This window comes from Equus caballus, chromosome 1, assembly GCF_041296265.1.
Source record: "Equus caballus isolate H_3958 breed thoroughbred chromosome 1, TB-T2T, whole genome shotgun sequence".
In the NCBI taxonomy this organism is placed as follows: Eukaryota; Metazoa; Chordata; class Mammalia; order Perissodactyla; family Equidae; genus Equus; species Equus caballus.
The window spans coordinates 6,194,668-6,216,854 of NC_091684.1; the positions used below are offsets into that span (position 1 = coordinate 6,194,668).

General features: G+C 46.1%; 1 protein-coding gene across 15 annotated transcripts in view; it reads right to left on the reverse strand.

Annotated features, from left to right (window-relative positions):
- The window catches only part of PTPRE (protein tyrosine phosphatase receptor type E), a 171,607-nt gene that overhangs the window by 45,909 nt on the left and 103,511 nt on the right, over positions 1 to 22,187 (reverse strand). For 13 of the 15 annotated variants that reach the window (XM_070251996.1, XM_023637050.2, XM_070252063.1 and 10 more), the window contains one exon: positions 271 to 389. In XM_070251996.1, coding sequence (XP_070108097.1) covers positions 271 to 382 — 112 coding nt within the window. In that variant the 5' untranslated portion in view covers positions 383 to 389. Of the gene's footprint in view, positions 1 to 270; positions 410 to 22,187 lie in introns of all 15 variants that reach the window. The other 2 variants (XM_070252105.1, XM_070251941.1) reach the window with 1 other exon arrangement.

Below are 22,187 nucleotides of genomic sequence, written 5' to 3' on the forward strand. Positions count from 1 at the left end.
CTCCCACCGAAACGGACCCCACCTCTCAGCATGGGGCTACGTCTGCTGCCTCCAGAAAGCTCAGCTTTGCTGGGGTGAAATGCCGAACACCTGGCTCTTCTAGCCAGCCTGTTTTTAGAGGCGTAAAACAGTAACAGTGCAGTGAGCCAGCCGACCCGGTGGCCAGCTCCCTCCGGAGCTGTTTCACCCTGGACGGTCCTGAGGGCTTGTGAGGAGGTCCGGGGGCAGGGGGCAGCGGTGAGGGCAGGCGAGGAGAGGCAACCGCCTTACCTGGGGTCGCGGAGGTCCAGTTGCTCTCGGCTGGGGTGGTCCCGTTGTCCTTGAGAGCCTTGGCGAGCGGCAAGCTAAAACCCGCCAGCAGGAGTGGACGGAAGGGCGCCATGGCGAACCTGGAAGAGGCAGGGACAGGCTCAGAGGACTCGCCTGCCACACGCCTGGGGCTGGCTGGCCCTCCACGGAGGCGGGAGAACCCTAGAGGACACAGGGTGGGTAGGGACGGGGTGGCGGTGGGTGCTCTAGGAGCATTGTTTGGTCATTCTGAGTTGGGGAGGTAGTTTTTGCACTACTGCCAGCCCAATTTATATTTACACTTGGAAAGTAATTTCACCTTAGAACAGGTTAGTACTCCCTGAACTAGCCCCAGGTTATGCGGGCTCCCACTGTTCAGGTTAATTTCCTTTCTGTTTGTTCGTCTGTTTTGGGCGGGAACAGGAGGTGAACAAGGACGTGGAGGTGCCTGGGAAGGATAGACTCTCAGAATACCACCAGATCTAGGACTCTGAGAGGCAGCTGCACAGACCCTCAAAGAGGCCTGTTGGCTATCACTTCAGGATTGCCACGGGACAATAACTCGTGGAATGTTGCATTGTGCCCACCGTGACTGGGTGTGGTATTTCTACTTTGCATCATGAAAGCTCAGAGAAGTATCAGGACCCTCAGGAAGAATCGCAGGCTCAGGAAGGAGTAGGTTAATCAGCCTGTGGTCACAGAGGTAGGGGATCTGAAGCGGGGTCCGCCCCCTCTGCACAGGGTCCACCTCCACCATCCCCCTGGCCACAGCCACAAGCCACACCCCTGCTCCTTGTTTTGAGCACAGGCCTCGACTGAGCTACAGGAAGAGCTCCTGACTGTCTCAGCCCAAGCCTTCTGCCTTTCTCACACCCTGGAGCCTGACGAATTGTTTTAAAGCCCAGCTCCATCCTCTCACCCCTGAGGTGTTACCAGGGATGCCAGGGCGGAGAGGAGCTAACCTAATGTCAGTGCCGCTCTGAGCCAAGCACCTGCCTGCTGCCTTCATGGATTGTCTCGTTTGACCTTCACAGCTCCAGCTGATGGCCCTGCATCTGATTCTGCTCCTGTCTGAACCCTCAGGCGAAGCAGAGGGAAGCTCCCTCCTCCAGGAGTCAGCCACGGTCAGCTCATCTCTGACAGCCGCTCGGGCACCTTGGGAATGGACGTAGTGTTTATCGGCAGACGGGTGGATGCACTGGGCAAACCAATTGCAACGGGGCTCAACCCAGAAGAAGGCCCTTCACCCAGGAGACCTCAGGTCCCCACCTGGTGCTCTGTTTTGCCAAAACACCTTACATTCTCAGGAAATGTGACAGTGACCGCTTGGTGGTGTAGAAACCCTTCCTAGAGAACTTAGTACAGGTGGGGGTGGACAGGTGGACCCACTGAGTGAGATCAGGTGGGGACAGCACAGACACGCAGTCAAGGTGTAGGGTCCCTCCCTCCTGCATGACCCCTCCGTTTCCCATCCACTGAACCCCGTCCATGCTCAGCCTGGGGGGGCCCATCCTCATAGACAGCACTTTCCTGCAAAACACCTCCCTCGGGGATATGAATGGACCGAGGCCAAGAAACACTGGTCCCTTGTAATTAGAGAAGAGCCTGAATGAGAGCAAAGAATCCTAATCATTTTTCAGCCATCACCACTATTAAAATGAAATCTTTAGGAGCACTTCATAATAATGAGCCCAGAACTCTGATAACCACAATCAATGCTTCCACTTCTTTCCTCTTTGTGTTTCTAAAATACACATTTTAGATAAAGTAAGCTGCACACAGGAAATAGCTCCTGTTCCATGAGCACCTACTATGTGCTAGTCCTTGATGTGGGTGTTACCCTCACAATAACCCCTCAAGGACTGAGAAACTGAGGCTCCATGAAGATAAGGAACTGGCTCACAGGCAGTTCAGAGGAAGTGGAGGGGCCACAATTTGAACCCAGGACCACTGAAGACAAAAGCCCTCAACCCCTGACAAGCAGCTCTGTATACACTGAATTAAAAAAAAACCCTGTTATTGAACACTGCTACAATGCTTTTAATATATCTGAGTAAATTGCAGAGTAATTGACTAGGAAGTATTAATTGGTTTAATACGACTCCAGACATTCAGAATTCCTAGTTGAAATATTTTTCTCATCACATGCATTAATTCAAAACTCCTCTTCTCCAAATGCTCAGTGAGCTAAGAGGAGACTGACGCCCTTGAGCCAGACAAAGGTCATCTCATCATGCCTCAAACACCATCAGGTCTCTAAGTGCCTCTGGGAGCAGTGGGTGATGTACCCAGTATGACCAGCAGAGGACACTAAACTTTGAAGAATTCAAACCCTACCTACCATCTAGAGTCCCCTTTTATTTATTTATTTATTTATTTATTTATTTTTGAGGAAGATTAGCCTTGAGCTAACACCTGCTGCCAATTTTCCTCTTTTTGCTGAGGAAGACGGGCCCTGAGCTAACATCCGTGCCCATCTTCCTCTATTTTATATGTGGGATGCCTGCCACAGCATGGCTTGCCAAGTGGTGCTAGGTCCGCACCCGGGATCCAAACCGGTGAACCCTGGGCCACTGAAGCGGAAGGTGTGAACTTAACCACTGCACCACCATGCTGGCCCCTAGAGTTCCCTTTAGTGCGGCATTTACATTGCAAAGCCAATGACAATGTGCCACTCCCTGGCCATTCACCCTCAAAGGGCTTGCACAAGCTATCTGATAAGCACAGGCATGAATCAGTACAAAAATAATGCTTGAAATACTAATTAAATCCATGTTGAATTTTAATGATTTGTATTTAATCAGCATTTGTTGCGCGCTTACTCACTGCTAAGTACTGTGGGGCATAAAATATGTGTGATCTCCAGAACTGAGATTATCAAAATAGTTTGTTTACAATAAAGCAGCCCTTGTTTTCACTCCCATAAAAAGTCAGTCAGCTATCAATTTAATTAGAAACCTTCTATTTCATTTGATACCTTTTTAATTCTCTTTGTTGAGCAACTATACTGGGACAGGCAGCCCATGAGATCCAGGAGATATAAAGATGAATGACGCAGTTCCACCCCTGCCTTAAAGCCCCTCCATGGAGCCAGAAGGACAAGTGGGAAAATAGCCACCCTAAGACCCTAGCTCTTGTGCTCTGGAGACATGTGGCCACAGACCCAGAGAAGGAAGGTAAGGACCAATGATTCACCCAGGAAGGTCACCAAGGCTTCCCAGAGACAAGGTGCTAAGCAGTGCATCCAGGACAGAAGGGTGGAGGGACAGAGGCTTGAAGGAGGCACACACATGACCTATTGTGCAGAGAGTGGGTGGTTTGGTCTGCTGGACCTCTGGTATGTGAAGGCAGCAGAAATGAGCAAAGATGGAAAGATCGGGGCCGAACTGAGAAGGCCCTCAAATGCCATGTTAAAAAGTTTCATTTTTCATCAATGACCAACATTATTAGAACCACTTGGGAACATTAAAAAATGATGCTGGAGTGATGTCAGCATCATGGCAGAGTGAGTTGTTCCCTTAGTCTCTCCCCCACTAAGTTACAACCAAATGGACATTCATTAACCAACAGAGGATTCCCTACAAAGCACAACAGGACATCTGAGAGATCCATGCAGCCATACATCTGCAGGTGGGGGTACTGGATCCACAGGAAGCAGTGGAAGGAATTGAGTGGATCCTTTCCCCCTCGCCAGTGGTAGTTATTTAGGTCACAGGTCCTCACAAAGCAGCCGCGTGTGACTGTAAGAGGAGGCAGGGGAGCAGGCAGACTTGTGTGCAAACACTTTTTGCTTTTGGAGTTGCAGCCCAGCCTGCAGAACACTCCACATCGAGTGGTGCAACTCAGTCACCATGGGGGCACCCCCACCAAGTGCAGCAGCCCAGGCAAACCACCCATGAGTGCAGAGTGGGCCCACGTGCATGAAAGAAAGCGCCTCTCCCCTCCTGCCAAGTGCACCAGCTCAGCCAGTCCCTGACCAAGGCAGCAGTTCCACACCAGAGTGCCTGCACATGCAAGTGGGACCTGCCAAGCAGCTGTGGTCAGTGGGCAAATGCAGATGAATCCTATTGGCACAACTTCCAGCAGACAAGGTGGGCTCAGAAAACACAGGTCTCAAGCCAGCCCTGATAGCCTAGTGGTTAAAGTTCTGCGCTCTCTGCTTTGGCGGTCCAGGTTTAGTTCCCAGGAGTGGAACCACACCATTTGTCTGTCAGTAGCCATGCTGTGGTGGCAGCTCACACAGAAGAATTAGAAGGACTATAACTAGAATATACAACTATGTACTGGGGCTTTGTGGAGGAAAAAAAACAGAGGGAGATTGGCAACAGACATTGGCTCAGGGTGAATCTTTAAACAAAAACACAGAAAACACAGCTCCTGCTCCCTCCCCCCAGAGGTGGCAGACGGCATCTGTGACCTAATACCATGACAAATGCCTCAGCAAAGGATCACTTCATCAAACACCGTGAAGAACGACATTAACACTTCAAGGTAGAAGGTAAATGACAAGTCTCCAGAAATAATCCTGAAGTCACAGAAATTTACAATCTAAATGACAGAGAATTCAAAATAGTTGTCATAAAGAAACTCAATGAGTTACAAGAAAACTCAGAAAGACAGTTCAATGAACTCAGGAATAAAATTAATGAGCAGAAGGAATATTTCATCAAAGAGATTGAAACTCTAAAAAAAAAAGCTAATGGAAATTCTGGAGATGAAGAACAAAATGAATGAGATAAAAAACAATCTACAAACCTTAAAAAACAGAGATGACATTATGGAGGACAGAATTAGTGATTTAGAGGACAGAAATATAGAAATGCTTCAGGTGGAGGAGGAGAGAGAACTAAGACTTAAAAAAAATGAAGAAATTCTTTGAGAAATATCTGACTCAATTAGGAAATGCAACATAAGGATTATAGGTATTCCAGAGGGAGAAGAGAGAGAGAGGAGCAGAGAGCTTGTTCAAAGAAAGAGTGGAGAACTTCCCAAACCTGGGGAAAGAATTGGACTTACAAGCACAAGAAGCCAATAGAACTCCTAATTACATCAATGCAAAAAGACCTTCTCCAAGGCATATAATGGTAAAACTTGCAAAAGTCCACGACAGAGAAAAAATATTAAGGGCAGCAAGGTAGAAGAGAATAACTTACAAATGAACCCCTATCAGGCTTTCAGTAGATTTCTCAGCAGACATCTTATAGGCTAGGAGAGATTGGAATGATATATTCAAAATACTGAAAGACAAAAACTTTCAGTCAAGAATACTCTATCCAGTGAAACTATCCTTCAAATACAATGGAGAAATAAAAGCTTTCCCAGATAAACAACAGCTAAGGGAGTTCATTGCCACTAGACCTCACTTACAAGAAATTGTCAGAGATGCCTTCATACCTGAAACAAAAAGGCAAAGGTTTACAAAGCCTTGAGTAAGGAGATAGACAGACAAAATCAGGAAATTGCAGCTCTATATCAGAACAGGTTAGCAAACACTTAATTATAACATAAAAGATAAAGGGAAGGAAAGCACCAAAAATAACTATAACCACTTCAATTTAGTCACAAACTCTCAACACAAAACAGAGTAATTTAGGACAACAATAACTTAGAAGGGGAAGAGGAAAGGGATGGAAGCTGCTTAGGCTAACAGAGATAAGAGGCTATCACAAAACAGAGTGTCTCATCTACGAGGTCTTTTACACAAAAGTCATAGTAACCACTAAATAAAAAATTAGAGCAGAGACACAAATCATAAATAAAGACAAAACTAAGAAAATCATCACAGAAAACCACCAAACTGAAATTGCAGTCAGAAATACAATGGAAGAGAAAAAATGGAAATACAGACAACCAGAAAACAAGAGATAAAATGTCAGTATTAAGCCTTCATATAGTAATAATCACTCTAAAAGTAAGTGGATTGAATTCTCTAATCAAAAGACACAGAGTGGCTGGCTGGATTAAAAAAAACAGGACCCAACAATATGGTGCCTCCAGGAAATACCTCAGCTCTAAAGACAAACACAGCCTCAGAGTGAAGGGATGGAAGATGATATTCCAAGCCAATGGCAAACAAAAGAAAGCAGGTGTTGCCATACTTATATCAGACAAAGCAGACTTCAAGATAAAAAAGGCAGTGAGAGACAAAGAGGGGCAGTATATAATGATAAAAGGGACATTCCATCAAGAGGACATAACACTTACGAATGTATATGCACCTAATATAGGAGCACCAAAGTATATAAAGCAACTATTAACAGACCCAAAGGGAGAACTTAACAGCAACACAGTAATAGTAGAGGACCTCAATACCCCGTTTACACCAATGGATAGATTATCCAGACAGAAAGTCAACAAGGAAGCAGTAGACTTAAATGAAAACCTAGTCCAGATGGGTGTAATAGACATAGAACATTCCATCCAAACACAGCAGAATACACTTTTTTCTCAAGTGCACATGGAAGATTCTCAAAGATAGACCATACGTTAGGAAACAAGGCAAGCCTCAATAAATTGAAGAAGATTGAAGTCATATCAAGAATCTTTTCCATCCACTATGCTATGAAAATAGAAATCGACTACAAGAAAAAGCTGAGAAAGCCACAAATATGTGGAAAATAAACAATATGCTACTGAACAACTACTGGATCAATGAAGAAATCAAAGGAGAAATAAAAAATAGCTAGAGACAAGTGAAAATGAAAATACATGATACCAACTCTTAGGAGATGCAGCAAAAGCAGTTCTAAGTGGGGAATCTAGAGCAAAACAGGCCCACCTCAACAAAAAAGAAAATCTCAAGTAAGTAATCTTAAACCACACCTAAGAGAACTAGAAAAAGAAGAACAAACAAAGCCCAAAGTCAGCAGAAGGAAGGACATAATAAACTTAGAGCAGAAATAAATGAAATAGAGACCAAAAAAAAAAAAAAAAAAAAAAACCAAACAGTAGAAAGGATCAATGAAACTAAGAGTTGGTTCTTTGAGAAGATAAACAAAATTGACAAACCCTTAGCCAGACTCACTAAGATAAAAAGAGAAAAGGTGCAAATAAATAAAGTTAGAAATGAAAAGGAGAAATTACAATGGATACCACATAAATATAAAGGATTATAGGAGAATATTATGAAAAACTATATGCCAACAAATTGGGCAATCTAGAAGAAATGAATAAATTCTTAGACTCATACAACCTCCCAAAACTGAATCAAGAAGAAATAGAGAATTTGAACAGACCAGTCATAAGTAAAGAGATTGAAACAGTAATCAAAAACCTTCCAGAAAACAAAAGTCCAAGACCACATTGCTTCTCTGGAGAATTCTACCAAACATTCAAAGAAGATTTAATACCCATCCTTCTCAAACTATTCCAAAAAATTGAAGATGAAATGCTTCCTAACTCATTCTATGAGGCCAACATCACCCTGACACCAAAACCAGACAAGGACAACACAAAGAAGGAAAATTACAGGCAATATCACTAATGAGCAAAGATGCAAAAATCCTCAACAAAATATTGACAAACCAAACACAGTAATACATTAAAAGGATCATACAGCATGATCAAGTGGGATTTATACCAGGGACACAGGGATGGTTCAACATCTGCAAATCAATCAATGTGATACATCACATTAACAAAATGAGGAATAAAAATTACATGATCTTCTCAATGGACACAGAGAAAGCATTCAACAAGATCCAACATCCATTTATGGTACAAAAAATCTCTCAATAAAATGGGTATAGAAGGAAAGTACCTCAACACGAAAAAGGCCATATATGACAAACCCACAGCTAACATCATACTCAACAGTGAAAAACCGAAAGCCATCCCTCTGAGAACAGGAACAAGATAAGGGTGCCCACTCTTGCCACTCCTATTCACCACGGTACTGAAGGTTCTGGCCAGATCAATCAGGTAAGAAAAAGAAATAAAAGGTATCCAAATTAGCAAGGAAGGAGTGAAACTCTCGCTGTTTGTGGATGGCATGACCCTATATATAGAAAACCCTAAATAATCCACCAGAAAACTATTGGAAACAATCAACAACTATAGCAAAGTTTCAGGGTACAAAATCAACTTACAAAAATCAGTTGCGTTTCTATACTCCAATAACAAACTAATAGAAAGAGAACTCAAGAATACAATCCCATTTGCAATCACAACAAAAAGAATAAAATGTCTAGGAATAAATTTAAACAAGGAGGTGAAAGACCTATACACTGAAAACTATAAGACATCATTGAAAGAAATTGAAGAAGACATAAAGAGATGGAAAGAGATGCCATGCACATGGACCAGAAGAATAAACTTAGTTAAAATGTCCATATTACTTAAAGCAATCTACAGATTCAATGTAATTCCAATCAGAATCCCAATGACATTCTTCATGGAAATAAAACAAAGAATCCTAAAACTTATATGGAACAACGAAAGACCCCGAATAGCTAAAGTAATCCTGAGGAAAAAAGCAAAGCTGGAGGCATCACAATCCTTGACTTCAGAATATACTACAAGGCTATAGTAATCAAAACAGTGTAGTACTGGCACAAAATCAGACACACAGATCAATGGAATAGAATTGAAAGCCCAGAAATAAAACCATGCACCTATGGACAGTTAATCTTTGACAAAGGAGCTAAGAATACACAATTAAGAAAGGGGAATCTCTTCAACAAATGGTGCTGGGAAAGCTGGACAGCCACATGCAAAAGAATGAAAGTACACCAGTATCTTACACCTTACACAAAAATTAACTCAAAACAGATTAAAGACTTGAATATAAGACCTGAAACCATACAACTCCTAGAAGAAAACACAGGCAGTACACTCTTTGACATCAGAGTTGGCAGCATCTTTTCAAATACCATGTCTACTCAGGCATGGGAAACAAAAGAAAAAACAAACAAATGGGACTACATCAGACTAAAGAGCTTCTGCAAGGCAAAGGAAACCATGAACAAAATGAAAAGACGACCCACCAACTGGGAGAATACATTTGCAAATCATATATCTGACAAGGGGTTCATTTTCAAGATATGTAAAGAACTCAGACAACTCAACAACAAAAAAACAAACATCCGGATCAAAAAAATGGACAGAGGATATGAATAGACATTTCTCCAAAGAAGATATACCAATGGCCAACAGGCACATGAAAAGATGTTCAACACCACTAATTATTAGGGAAATGCCAATCAAAACTACAATGAGATATCATCTTACACCTGTCAGAATGGTTATAATTACCAAGACAAAAAATACCAAATGCTGGAGTGGATGTGGAGAAAAGGGAACCCTCATGCACTGCTGGTGGGAATGCAAACTGGTGCAGCCACTATGGGAAACAGTATGGAGATTTCCCAAAAAATTAAAAATAGAAATACCATATGATCCACCTATCCTACTACTGGGTATTATCCAAAGAACTTGAAATCAACAATTCAAAGAGATTTACGCACCCCTAAGTTCACTGCTGCATTATTCACAATAGCCAAGATGTGGAAGCAACCTGAGCACCCATCAACTGACGACTGGATAAAGAAGATGTGGTATATATATACAATGGAATACTACTCAGCCACAAAAAGACAAAATCATCCCATTTCCACAGTGTGGATGGACCTTGAGGGTACTTACTATGTTAAGCGAAATAAGCCAGACAGAGAAAGACAAACACCGTATGATTTCATTCATATGTGGAAGATAAACAAACACATGGATAAAGAGAACTGATTAGCGGTTACCAGAGGGGAAGAGAGTTGGAGGGAGTGGGCAAAAGGCATAAAGGAGCACATACATATGGTGATGGGTAAAAATTAGACTATTGATGGTGAGCACGATGCAGTCTATACAGAAACTGATAAATAATAACGTTCACCTGAAATTACACAATGTTATAAACCATTATGAACTCAATAAAATAATTGGAAAGAAATATTATGACAACATAATAGAAAGCTTTAAAATAATAAAATTAGACAATCTGCTAATCCTATCTCACAGAGCAGAAGAATAAAAATGTCATTTGACCCACAAATATTGAGATATTCTCATTAGTACCCTATTTCAGTGCCTGAGGCACAACAACAGACTAATGCAATTATTGGGGAGAAAGAGTAATAGAAAGAAGCAATAAAAAAAAAACATGATGCCAGTTCTTGGGCCCAACTCCAGACACACAAAATCCAAATATATGGGGAGTGATGGGTTTTTAGAGACTGAAGTTGAAAACCTTGGCTATGAGCAATGAGCTGCCATTAAAGTTGCAAGATGGAGTGCTGGAAGCCAGTCATGAGCCACATGAGATAGCGTGTTAGCCTCTGCTGCCCCCAAGTGGTCCAGGAGCATGGGTGTCATCTGGGGGCTTGTTAATGCAGAGCCTCAGGCCCTGCCCCAGACCTCCCACGTTGTAAGAAGATCCCTAGGTGGTTCCTATGCACGTCAAAATTTGAAACTTGTTGGTCTAAACAACAGATTAGGAAGGACTGACCTAAGCCAGGACAATGGGAATGGAAAGGAAGGAGGGATCTGATAGGGATTTCAAAGGCAGAATTCACGGGCATGGTAATCAGTTGGACATGGGTGATTAGTGGGGTGTCAAAGGTACTAGGATTTCCATCTTAGGAGACGGAGTGGGACAGAACATCATTCATTAGCTGAGACAGGGAGAAGGGAGGCCCCAATTTGGGGATAAAGAGATTTTAGCTTGGAGCATAAAACAATAATATAAGCTACCGTTTACTGAGCTCCTGTGAAGCGTAATAAGCCAGCTGAGGTTCTGAGATAAATTACCTCACCAAGCTTCACTGAAATCCTATGAGAAATGTCCTGTTGTCCTTGCAGTGATGACAAGTTGAATTTCAGGGAGCTGTGGAACATTCTAGTAGAGACTGCCAAGAGGAGTTTTGTTTAGGGCCTAGGGGTTGGCTGGAAGGGAGGGGTGGGCTGAAGGGTCAGTGTGTGGGTGAGCTCACCCTGGGGGCTGAATGGAGCGGGGAGAGGTGAGGTCAAGATGCTGAGCTGAAGGAGGCCACCAGACTTGGGGATAAGAAGGGAGCCGAGTGGGAGGCTGGGAAGTGGTGGCCGGGCCAGAAGGAGGACAGGAGGCAGGTGAAGGTGAAGGTGAAGAAACCAGGCAGGAGAGGGATTCTCCCCACCCCAGCCCTCTTCCCTTGGCCCTCGCTCACATGCCTCCCCTCACCGGGCGATCAATCCCCAATCGCTCCTTTCCTTTTACTTGGTCCCACCAGCTTTTGAGCTCCTGCAAGTTTGAGACAGGCTCTTTCCCTCTGGGGTCACTCTGCCTGGTGTGGTTTAAGGTCATTTGTGTCTTGGGTCTCCTAACCAGACTATGAGCCTCCTGAGGGCAGGGGACATCTTATGCCCCACGACCACTCACCTGGCCACTCCAGATAATGGGGCCTTTGGGATTTTGAAGGCGTGGGTCCCTCCCTGAGCCAGCGTCTTTGAGGAGGAGATGCCTGGCTGACCCCTCCTGCCCCAAGGGACCGGAAAGTGCCCTGCCCAGTGGCCCCGGTGTCCTGAGTGAACTGAACCAGACTGCCCCCTGCAGCTCCAAGAGACTAGTGTTTTCTTTCTGCAGCTCAAACCCTTCTCCCATGGTTCAAACACCTGGTTCTTCTGCTCTCAATCATAAAATAGACATGGTTCCTTCACAAGGGAGCAGAGAAAAGATTTAGGAGGAGGAGTCATGCTCCGGATTTGAAGCTACTGCACTTAAAGAGAGCCCCTGCAATGAGCGCCATGGAATTTCTCATCCAAACCAGGATTCTTTAGAGAGTGACAGGCTGAGACAATTAAAGCCCAAGCTTTTCTACAACATTTAATGATTAACCAGCATTTTGGTTTTATTAAAATGGGAACCCATTAAGTAGTTCTATTCAAAAATTATTTTTAAAAATTAAAAAGACTTTCTAGAAAACAAAAATTAACATATCCACATACATTATGGCAATTAAAAAAAACCTTTTTATATTGATCATATGAAAATAAAATGAGAACATGAACAGAATATTTATCCTCAATACACGTTCACCCACTCTAATCACTTTCTTAGCCTTGTCTGTTCTCAATGTGTTTCACTTTTGATATATTTTTCAATATCCTTAATATTTAAATTTTTTCATAAAATTGCCTGCAATTTTTTTCAAATTAGCATCTTGTGAACTATCATCATTTAATTTGCTTTATTCCTTTCTTGCTTTTGTAGGCATAAATCTTAGTATCTTCTTTTCATAATCTATATAATTGTAATTCTATAAAAGTTTCAACAGCTAAGAGTTTTTTGTTTTGTTTTGTTTTGTGGTTGTGTTTCTTGGTGCTCCATTTATTGAATATGTCTATTAAATATTTTCAACTAATTTAGAACCAGATGCCACCAACACTTAGGGCCTTGTTTCAGAAAAGTTCGTTATCTTTGTGGACTTTTAGGTTGATTTACAAAGTAAGCCTGTGAAGGCCCAAACATTTCTGAAATTGGATGATTAGCAGGAAAGAGAAAATGCATGCTACTATGCTGAAATATTTAAAAAAAATTCAACATCAGTTTCATTACCACAAATTTGTAGTTCAATTACTCCATGTTTTTGTACAATTTGACATCTACAGTTTTTATTTAACTAATAAAATATCCAGTCAGTTTGGACACAATTATAAATTACTGGTCCACCACGACCAATTCCAAGTGTGATACATTCACCACAAACACTGAGCTTTACCAACACTTACATATTTATATCATCCCACAAAACAAATAACTGTATCATCAACACTGAATTCTATCAGTGCATTTCCAGCAACATTAGTGATCATGTCAGACGCTCACCTTCGATGGAAGGAACTTCCTAGTTGCACTTGGACTCCATGGAACGGGGGAAAAATAGGAGAATCGGTGTTGGAATGAACTGATTGTCTGAGAATGACACTGATCTAAAACTGGCATCATTTGATGGTTTGTGAAGTTTGTCCACTACTGGGAGTATTAACAGCTATCACTTCAGTTTCTGGAAGTGCACAATGAAACTTGGAATCGAAAACGAGCAAAATTAACGAAGAATAGTCATTTGATCTAAATGAAAAGTCATGCTTCACAGAGCAGAATGTAATGCATGCCCCATTCATCATCCTAGGCATGGAGCTCTTAAAGTAGCCACCACACAGGTGCTGAAGCGCTCCCAGCAGCTTTTCTCTTCTGGCTTCTATGTGTCAGTGGCACCATTATAGCCCTCAAGAGGGGTGGTAACTGTTGATGAATATTCTGTGCAAATTACAGCTGAATCATCAACTTTCTTGAAAACAGAAACTCAGTGCTTAATACGCCTTTTTAAAGTTTATTCCCGAAAAATGGGTTTTACACAAATTCAAAAAGCATTACTAAAAAATAAACGACAAGCTGTAGATTTACACTGCACAGTCAATGCCCAAGCACGTGCAGTGAGTTCAGACTGTTCTCTACAAGTTCTCTGGAGAAATTCTTCTGCCTCTATTCCTCGCAAATATTTCAAAAACGCCTACCCTGTAATCTCTCATGTTTCCCGCTGACCCTGATGACGAGTGGCACCTCATGGGCCACGGTGTGGACCACCTCTCAACTGGTGGTTGTAACAAGTGGCCAGGAGGGGCCCCAGCCTCGAATGCTTCTCCCACCACATCGTGAGGCCAAAGGAGTCACCTCCCAACTCACTCTCGTCCAAGCGCGCTTTGCCTTTCCTAACCAGCTGTTGTCCTTGAAAGGGCAGTGCTGCCTCCATTGTGTCAGGAAGGCTGGGGAAGAAGGAAGAGCATGGCTGGTCATCTCCCAGATGTGATCACTGCAGACAGAGGTGGTCCCTGCCCGGAGGTCTCACATTCTGAGATGAAACCAGCGCAGAAGCTGGGAGAAACCACATGGCAGGCGGCCAAGTCCTTCCTGGACTCCTTTAACACAAACATCATTTCATAACTAAAATTTTCATTTTTAATTACTATAAGATGAAAAATATGGAAGAAATGTGACCTGGACAGGACACAGCGACATGAAGCAAAAAACAGATCCCAGTGAAAGAGGGAAATATGTTCCCCCCGAGAGAAAGTAGACAGAAGGAGCAGGGCGTGGGCACTGAGCCCAGGCCCCCCAAGATCTCCCTCTCTGAGGCCAGTGTCATAGGATGAGCTCTTGTTCTTCCCTGTCTCACTAAAACACATCTTGGGGCTCACCCCATCCAGTCTCTGCCACCATTTTCTGTCCTAAAATTTCACAGCTGAGCCAGGTAATGAACACAGCTGTGCTCAGATCTGACTGATGGCTGGGCACGCCCCCCCCATCTGACAGAATCACTCCCACAGGTACTTCATGCTCCCCAAAGGCCTGGTCATCCATCACTCAGCAGAGATGCGCTTTAGCAGAGGCCCACCGGAGAGGCCCATCAGGAAGGTCAATGTGGGAGGCAGAACCACTGCCCAAAGCACCCTGAGCAGGAAAACGGCAGGAAGCACACGACAAGGCCCCGTCTTTCTGCCTGTGGGACTCGGCAGTAGTGGGGTGAAAGGATAGTGCTCATGTTGGAAATGCAGAGACCCCTGCAACTCTCACTAAGAAGAAGGTGCCTAGTGGAGGAGGGGCCACCCGCTCCATGACCCTCCTCTCAGAAGTGTGGACAACAGAGGAGAAGTTGACCACCTCCATGGGCTGGGCAGCTCCTCTCTGGGTGAGCCCCAGGCCACGCTTCCTCCACCTACCTTGGATCAGATGTGGAGGTGTCCAAAGACGATGAAGGGTGGACTGAACTTTAGTGGCTGGGTTTACAGTACACTTTTGATTTCAAAGAAATGTGTTTACTTGCTAGATGAGTGAACTCTGTAGACTTACAAGTATCTGTTGGTTTGAGTATTTGTTCATTCATTCCTTCATTCATTCAGTGATATTTATGAGGGGTGACTGTTTTCCAAAGTCTGGAGAGACAACTGAACCAGACAAACACTGCCCTTGTTCCCTTGGAGCTTGCGTTTTAGCCGGACAGATAAAAAAATTAAATAATTACAACGCAACTGAGACACGCCAGGACAAGGACGTACACAGTGAGGTGGAAGAACCTAGCAGGATACCTACCCCCATCCAAAGAGGTCCGAAGGGTGGCCTTGGGAGAAGGGGTGTCTTCTCAGATGAGGAGACCACCAGCCCAGGGTTGGGGAGTGAGAGGAGAAAACAGAGGGGCAGCATGAGCTGATGGGGCCATGGCGCCTCCAGGAAGCCCTGGCACCTGCACATGATAGGAAGACCAAGAGTCTCCCCTGACAATGCTGACGATGGCAGTGTTTAAGACACCCAGAAAAGCTTTCCAGCAAGACCACTTTAAAGCTAACTACACCGGGCAGAATTATCCTTGCCCTGGGGCTTCTTGAGGCTGGGGAGCGGCTCTCATGCATGTCTCTAACCAGCACAGGGGAGATGCTAAACAAATGTTCTTGAAGCAAATAAGTCAAATAAGCTGTCAGGGACTATAAGGGAAAATTTGTCACCATCTCCTCAACCAACATTGGTTTCCTAAGAGCCCAGGCCACTGAGCCTGAAGACCCAGCTGGGTTCAGTGTCTCTCCGTCTCTGTTACTCTCATCCTCTCTCTCTCCTTCTCTCTTCCCCTCCACCTGGATAAGGGCCTTTACCAGAAGGCTTCATCTCTCTGACCTTGCTTTCTGATGAGCAAAGCAAGAGGATCCAATGAGATAATGAGTGTATCTTGTTAATTGTAACTCGTCAGACTGGCCTGGTTATTAGAAGTACTCGGTCCCACTGTGAGCCAGGACACCAGCCGAGCGGCGGGGAAACTTCAACTCTGCCGAGCGACTGCTGGTATTTACTGAGAGGACATGCTCCCCCATCACTTCCCCTGGAAGCAGCCAGAGCTGCGGTGAAGCCCAAGGGTGAGCATCTACTGTTTCCACTAGTAAGCCTGCGGCCCTCGCTGAGAATGTCTGTGCCCAAGTCTGTTCTGTCTGTCTTCTGTGGAGGCCGTGTCCTCCTCTGATGGTCGATATAGGGAGAGATAAGAGCCCTCTCCTCTTGCAGAAGAACAACTCCGCAAATGACTTTCAGAAGCAGATTGGACAGATCTGACTGTTCCAGGCTGGATGCCCGGGAGCCACCAACGAATGCAGCCAGGATGCCAGCAGCCCCAGAAGCCTCAATCCCAATTGTGTCCAGGTGCGTGCGCCCAGCCCCAACTTTGCAGGGGCCGTAGACCAATGCTAAGAGTCTAAACTCAGCCCCAATCCAGACACACATTGTCTCTCCCTCTTCCTCTTCTGCTTTATTGGCTTGTTATTCTGCTGGAACATACGCGTGATTTAACACATTTTACTCTATTCAGAAACAGACTAAAGCTTCTGTGGGAATCTGGCATTATCAAGAAAGGAGACCACGGGCCTTGAGTAGTGCACCTCCCAGAGGGACGTGCACCTAGAATCTCTGGGCATCAAGACTCGGGAGTCCATCGTGTCCATCTCATGGGCAATGGCCATGGTCAGGGACAGTACCCTGGGATGGTGAGTGCCAATGCCGAAAGGGTCAGTCGTGAGGCCTGTTTCCAGATGCCCCGGGTGCCCAGTGACTCTTCTCATCTTTGGTGTGGATGCGAACACTGGGCCTGGCTCACAGCAGGCACTCAATCAATGTTGGTGGAGTGATGGTCCCCATGGCCCTGCCTGCGGACTAGAGAAAGGCAGCAGCTTGGAGAACCGCACGTTTCTCCACTAAGTATCCAAGAACTAGTAGCTGAAGTTGGTCCAGAGATGTCCTCGGGACCTGGCCTTGGGGCTCCTCTCCTCCAGCTCACCTGGTCACCAGAAGGTTTCAGCAGGGGGCATCTCGTGACAATTCAGACCCACCAGATCTCAGAGGGTCTCCAGGCTTCCCAAGGGCGGGGACTTCCTCCCGGAACAGATCCTCCCCTCCTGGCCTAGGTTTGCTGCTCTCTGAATGAAAGTGCTGGAGCCGACAGCTGGGAACCCTGGCTTTCTGGTTTCCGCATTCTAGCAGGTCCCTCAGCCACGCTGGGAGCCAGGCCCCCGGAACAGAACAGGAGCCCCTTCCACTGGGCCCTGCGGTGAGCTTCCTCCAGTTGGGCAGTGGCGGCAGCCTTCTGATACCTGTGCACATGGGACACAGCTAGGGCCCAGCACATGGTGCACCCTGGTCCCCCAGTCTTCAGGGGGATGCCAGTCACCGTGACCTTCAGAGGCAGCTAGAGAAAGAAGATGCTGGGCCACTCACAGCCTGGGCAGCCAGAGGCTCAAATCTCTAAGCACGGCTGCTTGTGTGCCCAGAAGAGAGGCTACGTGACTTCACAGGAAAGACCTGGCTGGGAGGCAGGCACAGGGTGACACAGATCCCTTATTTATCTGCACTGCGGACAGCTCCTCACTTCCCCCTGAGCCTGAAAAAGTGGCTATGAATGTTCACCCCTCCTTTCTGGAAGGTTCTGAGGATAACGTCTGTGACAGGCTGGTGGAGCCCAGTGTTCTCAGGAATCCAAGGCCTTGTATTGTCAATGTACTGGGCTTGCTGCCTCTGGTCTCTGCAGCAGAGGGAAGCTCCCAGGCCCCCACCCAAAGTCGGAATGACCCAAAGGCACTGACTGACCCGACAGGCTCTACTTGAGGAGAAGGGGTGCTGAGGGTCCACACGTTCCTCCACGTCGTGCTTCTAGGCTTCTTTGCTTCTGCTGCAAGTACAGGCCCCTGAGCAGCCTCCTGTCATTGATCCCAGCTCAGGGGACAGCCAGGAGACTCAGCCTGTCTCAGCCAGGTCTGCCTAACTGGCAGGGACGGCATCTCTGGTCCAGACCAGGGGCTCTCTCTACCCCTGCTTATCCGGGCCTTTTCAGTTGAAGGCAAGCAACAAGAGAAAGACCAACCACTGCCCCTTTCAAATGATGCCAAACTGCTTTATAGACCCCTCAAGGTGCACCTGTGCACCGAGATAACATGCATGCGGATACAGAAAGAGTGCACAACCCCTTTCCCGATGGGCCCCACTACCCACCCTCCAGGCAACCATGGCTACGCAAGCATGCTGCCCACGCACCTGGTCAGGAAGCAAAGAGAAGGTCAGGAGGTCCAGTCAAACCCTTTTGCCTACTGACAAATCCCAAGAGCAGGAAGCCAGTCAGCTAAATGAGGAGAATCACAGACGGGACCCAAATGTTCCCAGAAAATCGACAGGCACTGCTTTTCACCCACAGCTTGGGGTCCCCCCTTGGCACCCCTGGGGTGCAGTCAGCGAGGGGTGAATTCTGGGGCCCCGGGCAGCCCTCCACCGGCAGGCCACCTAGAACAGACTGTGTTCGAAAGACAGCAGCCTCTGCAGGCACAGACAGCCGAGCTTCATCAGCCTGCTGGACCAGGAAACAGACCGGGAAGGACAGCACCAGTTTTCTGCAATCATCCCTAATCATAGAAGTCAAGCACTTTCTTCCTACAGGCACTGAGCTAAGCACCACCCCCCAGCCCCAGCCTCCCTCCCATCACCTCCTGATAACCCCTGAGGAAGCGGGGGCCACTATGGGCGTTGGGGACCTTGACAACCCAATGTCTGGCAGTGAACACCACTGTTTTAAGTGTTCCTGGTTTCTATAAAACCAGGACAATATTACCCATATGGCAAAATTATTATTTTTTTATGCATTGCAGAAGAACAAAAACTCAAAGAACAAAGATGTGTTTTCATGGTAAAGGAGAAACCAATCTAGACGTTTTTCGAGCTTCAGGTGTGAATACACTTACATGGGTGAGAGATGTAAATAATCACAATGAAACCCCTGAAGCAGTAAAATGTGCAGACTCAGCATGTTCCAGATGTAGCCCAGCGACCCTGCCTTTTCGGAGAAGGCTATGCGTGTTAAATAGGAAAAGATGCAAAGGGCATGCTTTTTATCTGAGCTGGTGAAGGTTGGAATGTAATCGCTTTTGAACAAAGGTAATTGCACACGTCTAAACGTAAAACCATTGAACCATCATTAAAAGGAGACTGGAAAAGAAGTCCAAGTGTTAGGAGAGAAAAAGAGGAAAAAACAGGTGGAGAGAAATGACAAGGAGAGGTTGGCTAGTGTCCCCGGCCTAGCTGACTGTCGCCGGGCAGGAGCCTGCGCTGCCCTCAGTGTCCTCCAGGGTCCCCTTGTCTGACCCTCCTCTGACAGTCACCCAGAGAGGGGGGTGCCACCTCTACCTTGACAGACGAGGACAGGGAGGTCAGAGACGGGGAGATGCTCGCTGTCAGGGCAGCAAGTGCAGGGGGAGCAGGAGCGATGTTCCTTCTGCAGGCTGAGGCACATCCTGGGCTCTGCGGGGTGGGGGTAGGTGTATGGGTGGGGGTGTGTCAGGCCCCATGGCTACCTGCTGTGCACACATGTCCTCCACACATGCAAAATCCAGTCGGGGTTCCCCACCACCCACAGAAGAATGCTCAGGGTTCAGAAAACTGAATTCTGAGCACACTCCAGTTGGTTGTAAGGCAAAAGCACCAGGGTCAGGGAGGCAGGTGAAAGGAAGCCAGGGACACAAGGATTTGCCTCCCTCCCTGTACACACATGTCCCCCATCCCCCATCCCCACAGGCCAGGTGTGTCCAGAGACCAGAGATGTCAGAGGTCCTTGGGAATCCACAGAACGCCCTAGGGAAGGGGTGACTCAGGAGGCCGCTGGGACCTGGGGAGGGTTGAGCCCCCAGAATCCCTGCCGGAGGTCCTGGTGGGAAAGGCTGGCTGGACATTCAGGACTGCAGATAGCCAGCACTGCCCTCGGACCTGCATGGGCAGAGGAGGCCTGGGGTGGCAGTTTCTCCTGAGTAGACCTCGCTGTGACTTGCATGTCAGCATGTGGTTCTGCGGCTCCATAAGCAGCAGCTGGTACAGTCTCTGCTAAGAGCCAAAGCTAAGGCGCTCTCAGGTCTTAGCAGCAGCCGTGTCTGCCCCACCCACTGCAGCCGCCTGTCTGCTGAGGCCAGCATCTTCCACTCCCTAACTCACTGTGTGTCCCTCATTGAGTGCTAGCTAGCTCGGCCCTGAGCCTTGGGACCACTGGGTACCAATGCCACTGAAATCTGGGCAGAAACATCAACACAGCGACAATTTAGAAAATCCTCAGATCTAGTCCCCTCCTCGGTTAGGAAACTATCCATGATAAATGAAACGATGTTCCAGAGAGCTAAATATTTTTGTTTTGCACTTTCTCTCTCGTTATACAAGTACCAAGTGACAGTTTTTCTTAGAAGAGAAATGAGGAGCTGGAAATTATATTCACAAGTTGGAGCTGATTGCATCATACGTAAATAACTGGGCATGAAAAAGCTGCGAGACGAACATTTTATATCATAAAAAGCCTCATAGGCCTTCAAAGAAAAGCGTCTGGATAAAATTTGTTTTCAAATAGGTGGCCCTGCCTGGATGCTCTCTCCAGCTTCGCAACCTTGCCATGAGCCCTCACACAGGTGAGCTGCTCCTCCTCAGGTAACCGTAGGCTCCATCAGCCCTGGGGTGGATGGAGTGCCAGCCCAAGGACGCCGTGGGCCAAGCATAGGAAGCAGTGGAGATAAAGAGGAGAGCTTCTGGGTCTTGATTTTTCTTCCCCGACATGGGAAGTACGAAAAGGCAGTTCTGGAAGTGGAACTATTGGGCTCTCTTCTGGGAGTTCATCAAGGACTTCCTGGGCATCTTTCCTGCATCTCCGTTAAGTCCCCAGGTCAGGCTGACTGAGACAACTAAAGCTTAGAGGGGGGCCACAGCTCAGGGAGGCGGGGCTGCTGTCAGGGGCTGACGAAGGAGCCCCCAGAGCCCACACTGGCCATGCTGGAAGGCCACGGAATAGTGGATAACACTGTATTCTTAAAAACCCAAAGCCGTTAGTTCTCAACTCATTAGGAAAAAATGGCTCTTCAGCAGAGCTCATTACTCTTCCTTTTAATTGAAGGAAATAAGCAAAATAAAATCAGCTGATGAAACAGCGTCTGAAAATATATTTTGCCGGTTAAGTAACAAGATGATATGTCTAGAAGACAAAAGCACTGCCTGTTTGTAGGTGCAAAGAGGGCTTATCTGGTCTCCACTGCCTGAGTTTTGTTTCAAGCTTCCCCAGGTCCACAGGTCTCACAAGGAGAAGTGGCTCCCGGGAATCTGGGAATTTTCACAGCAGAACTGGGAGTTTTCTTTCAAACATCAGGCTTGGTGTGAGGATTGCTTGAAGTAAAATTAAAGCCTCAGTGAGGAATCCTTTTTGCTTAATCTGGTCAATAGAATTTGACATTGTGACTAGACTCAGATCTTTATACACTCAATTTGTTTTCCTAACAGTAGGTAATTTGTCCTCCATGATGGGGCAGTGGCTACATGACATTTAATTTTACTTTCTCTCTTGCTTTGTGTCATGTTATTCTTCTCTTGAGTCCATAAGGTTTTTGGGGCTCCAAAGAGACAAGGTGTATGAAGACACAGAGGGGAGGAAAAGCCACCGGTCTGTGGGGAACGTGCAGAAATGGGGCTGAAGGTCTGGCTTCCACTCCCAGGTCTGGCCCCCACTCGTCAGTTTACCCCTGGAATTTGAGCTTTCAATGGTTTAGTCTTTCCATTCAAGAACAAGAATGATTTGTTGAATGAATGGTTAAATTTTGGAAGAAAGCAGCCGTAAAATGTGGGAGGTACGAGGCCTGAAAGTTCCACCTCTGCCAGAGTAGGACTGACCTCTTGGAAACTCAAGTTATTAGAGAGCAAAAAAAAAAAAAAAAAAAAACTGGTGACGGTGGATATGATGTCCCAGTTTACTCATCTGTGAACCAGAACCAGGACAATAAAACATATCGTTTCTCCATCCTCAGCTGGCTGGCCACATGCTGAACTTACCTCCCTCATG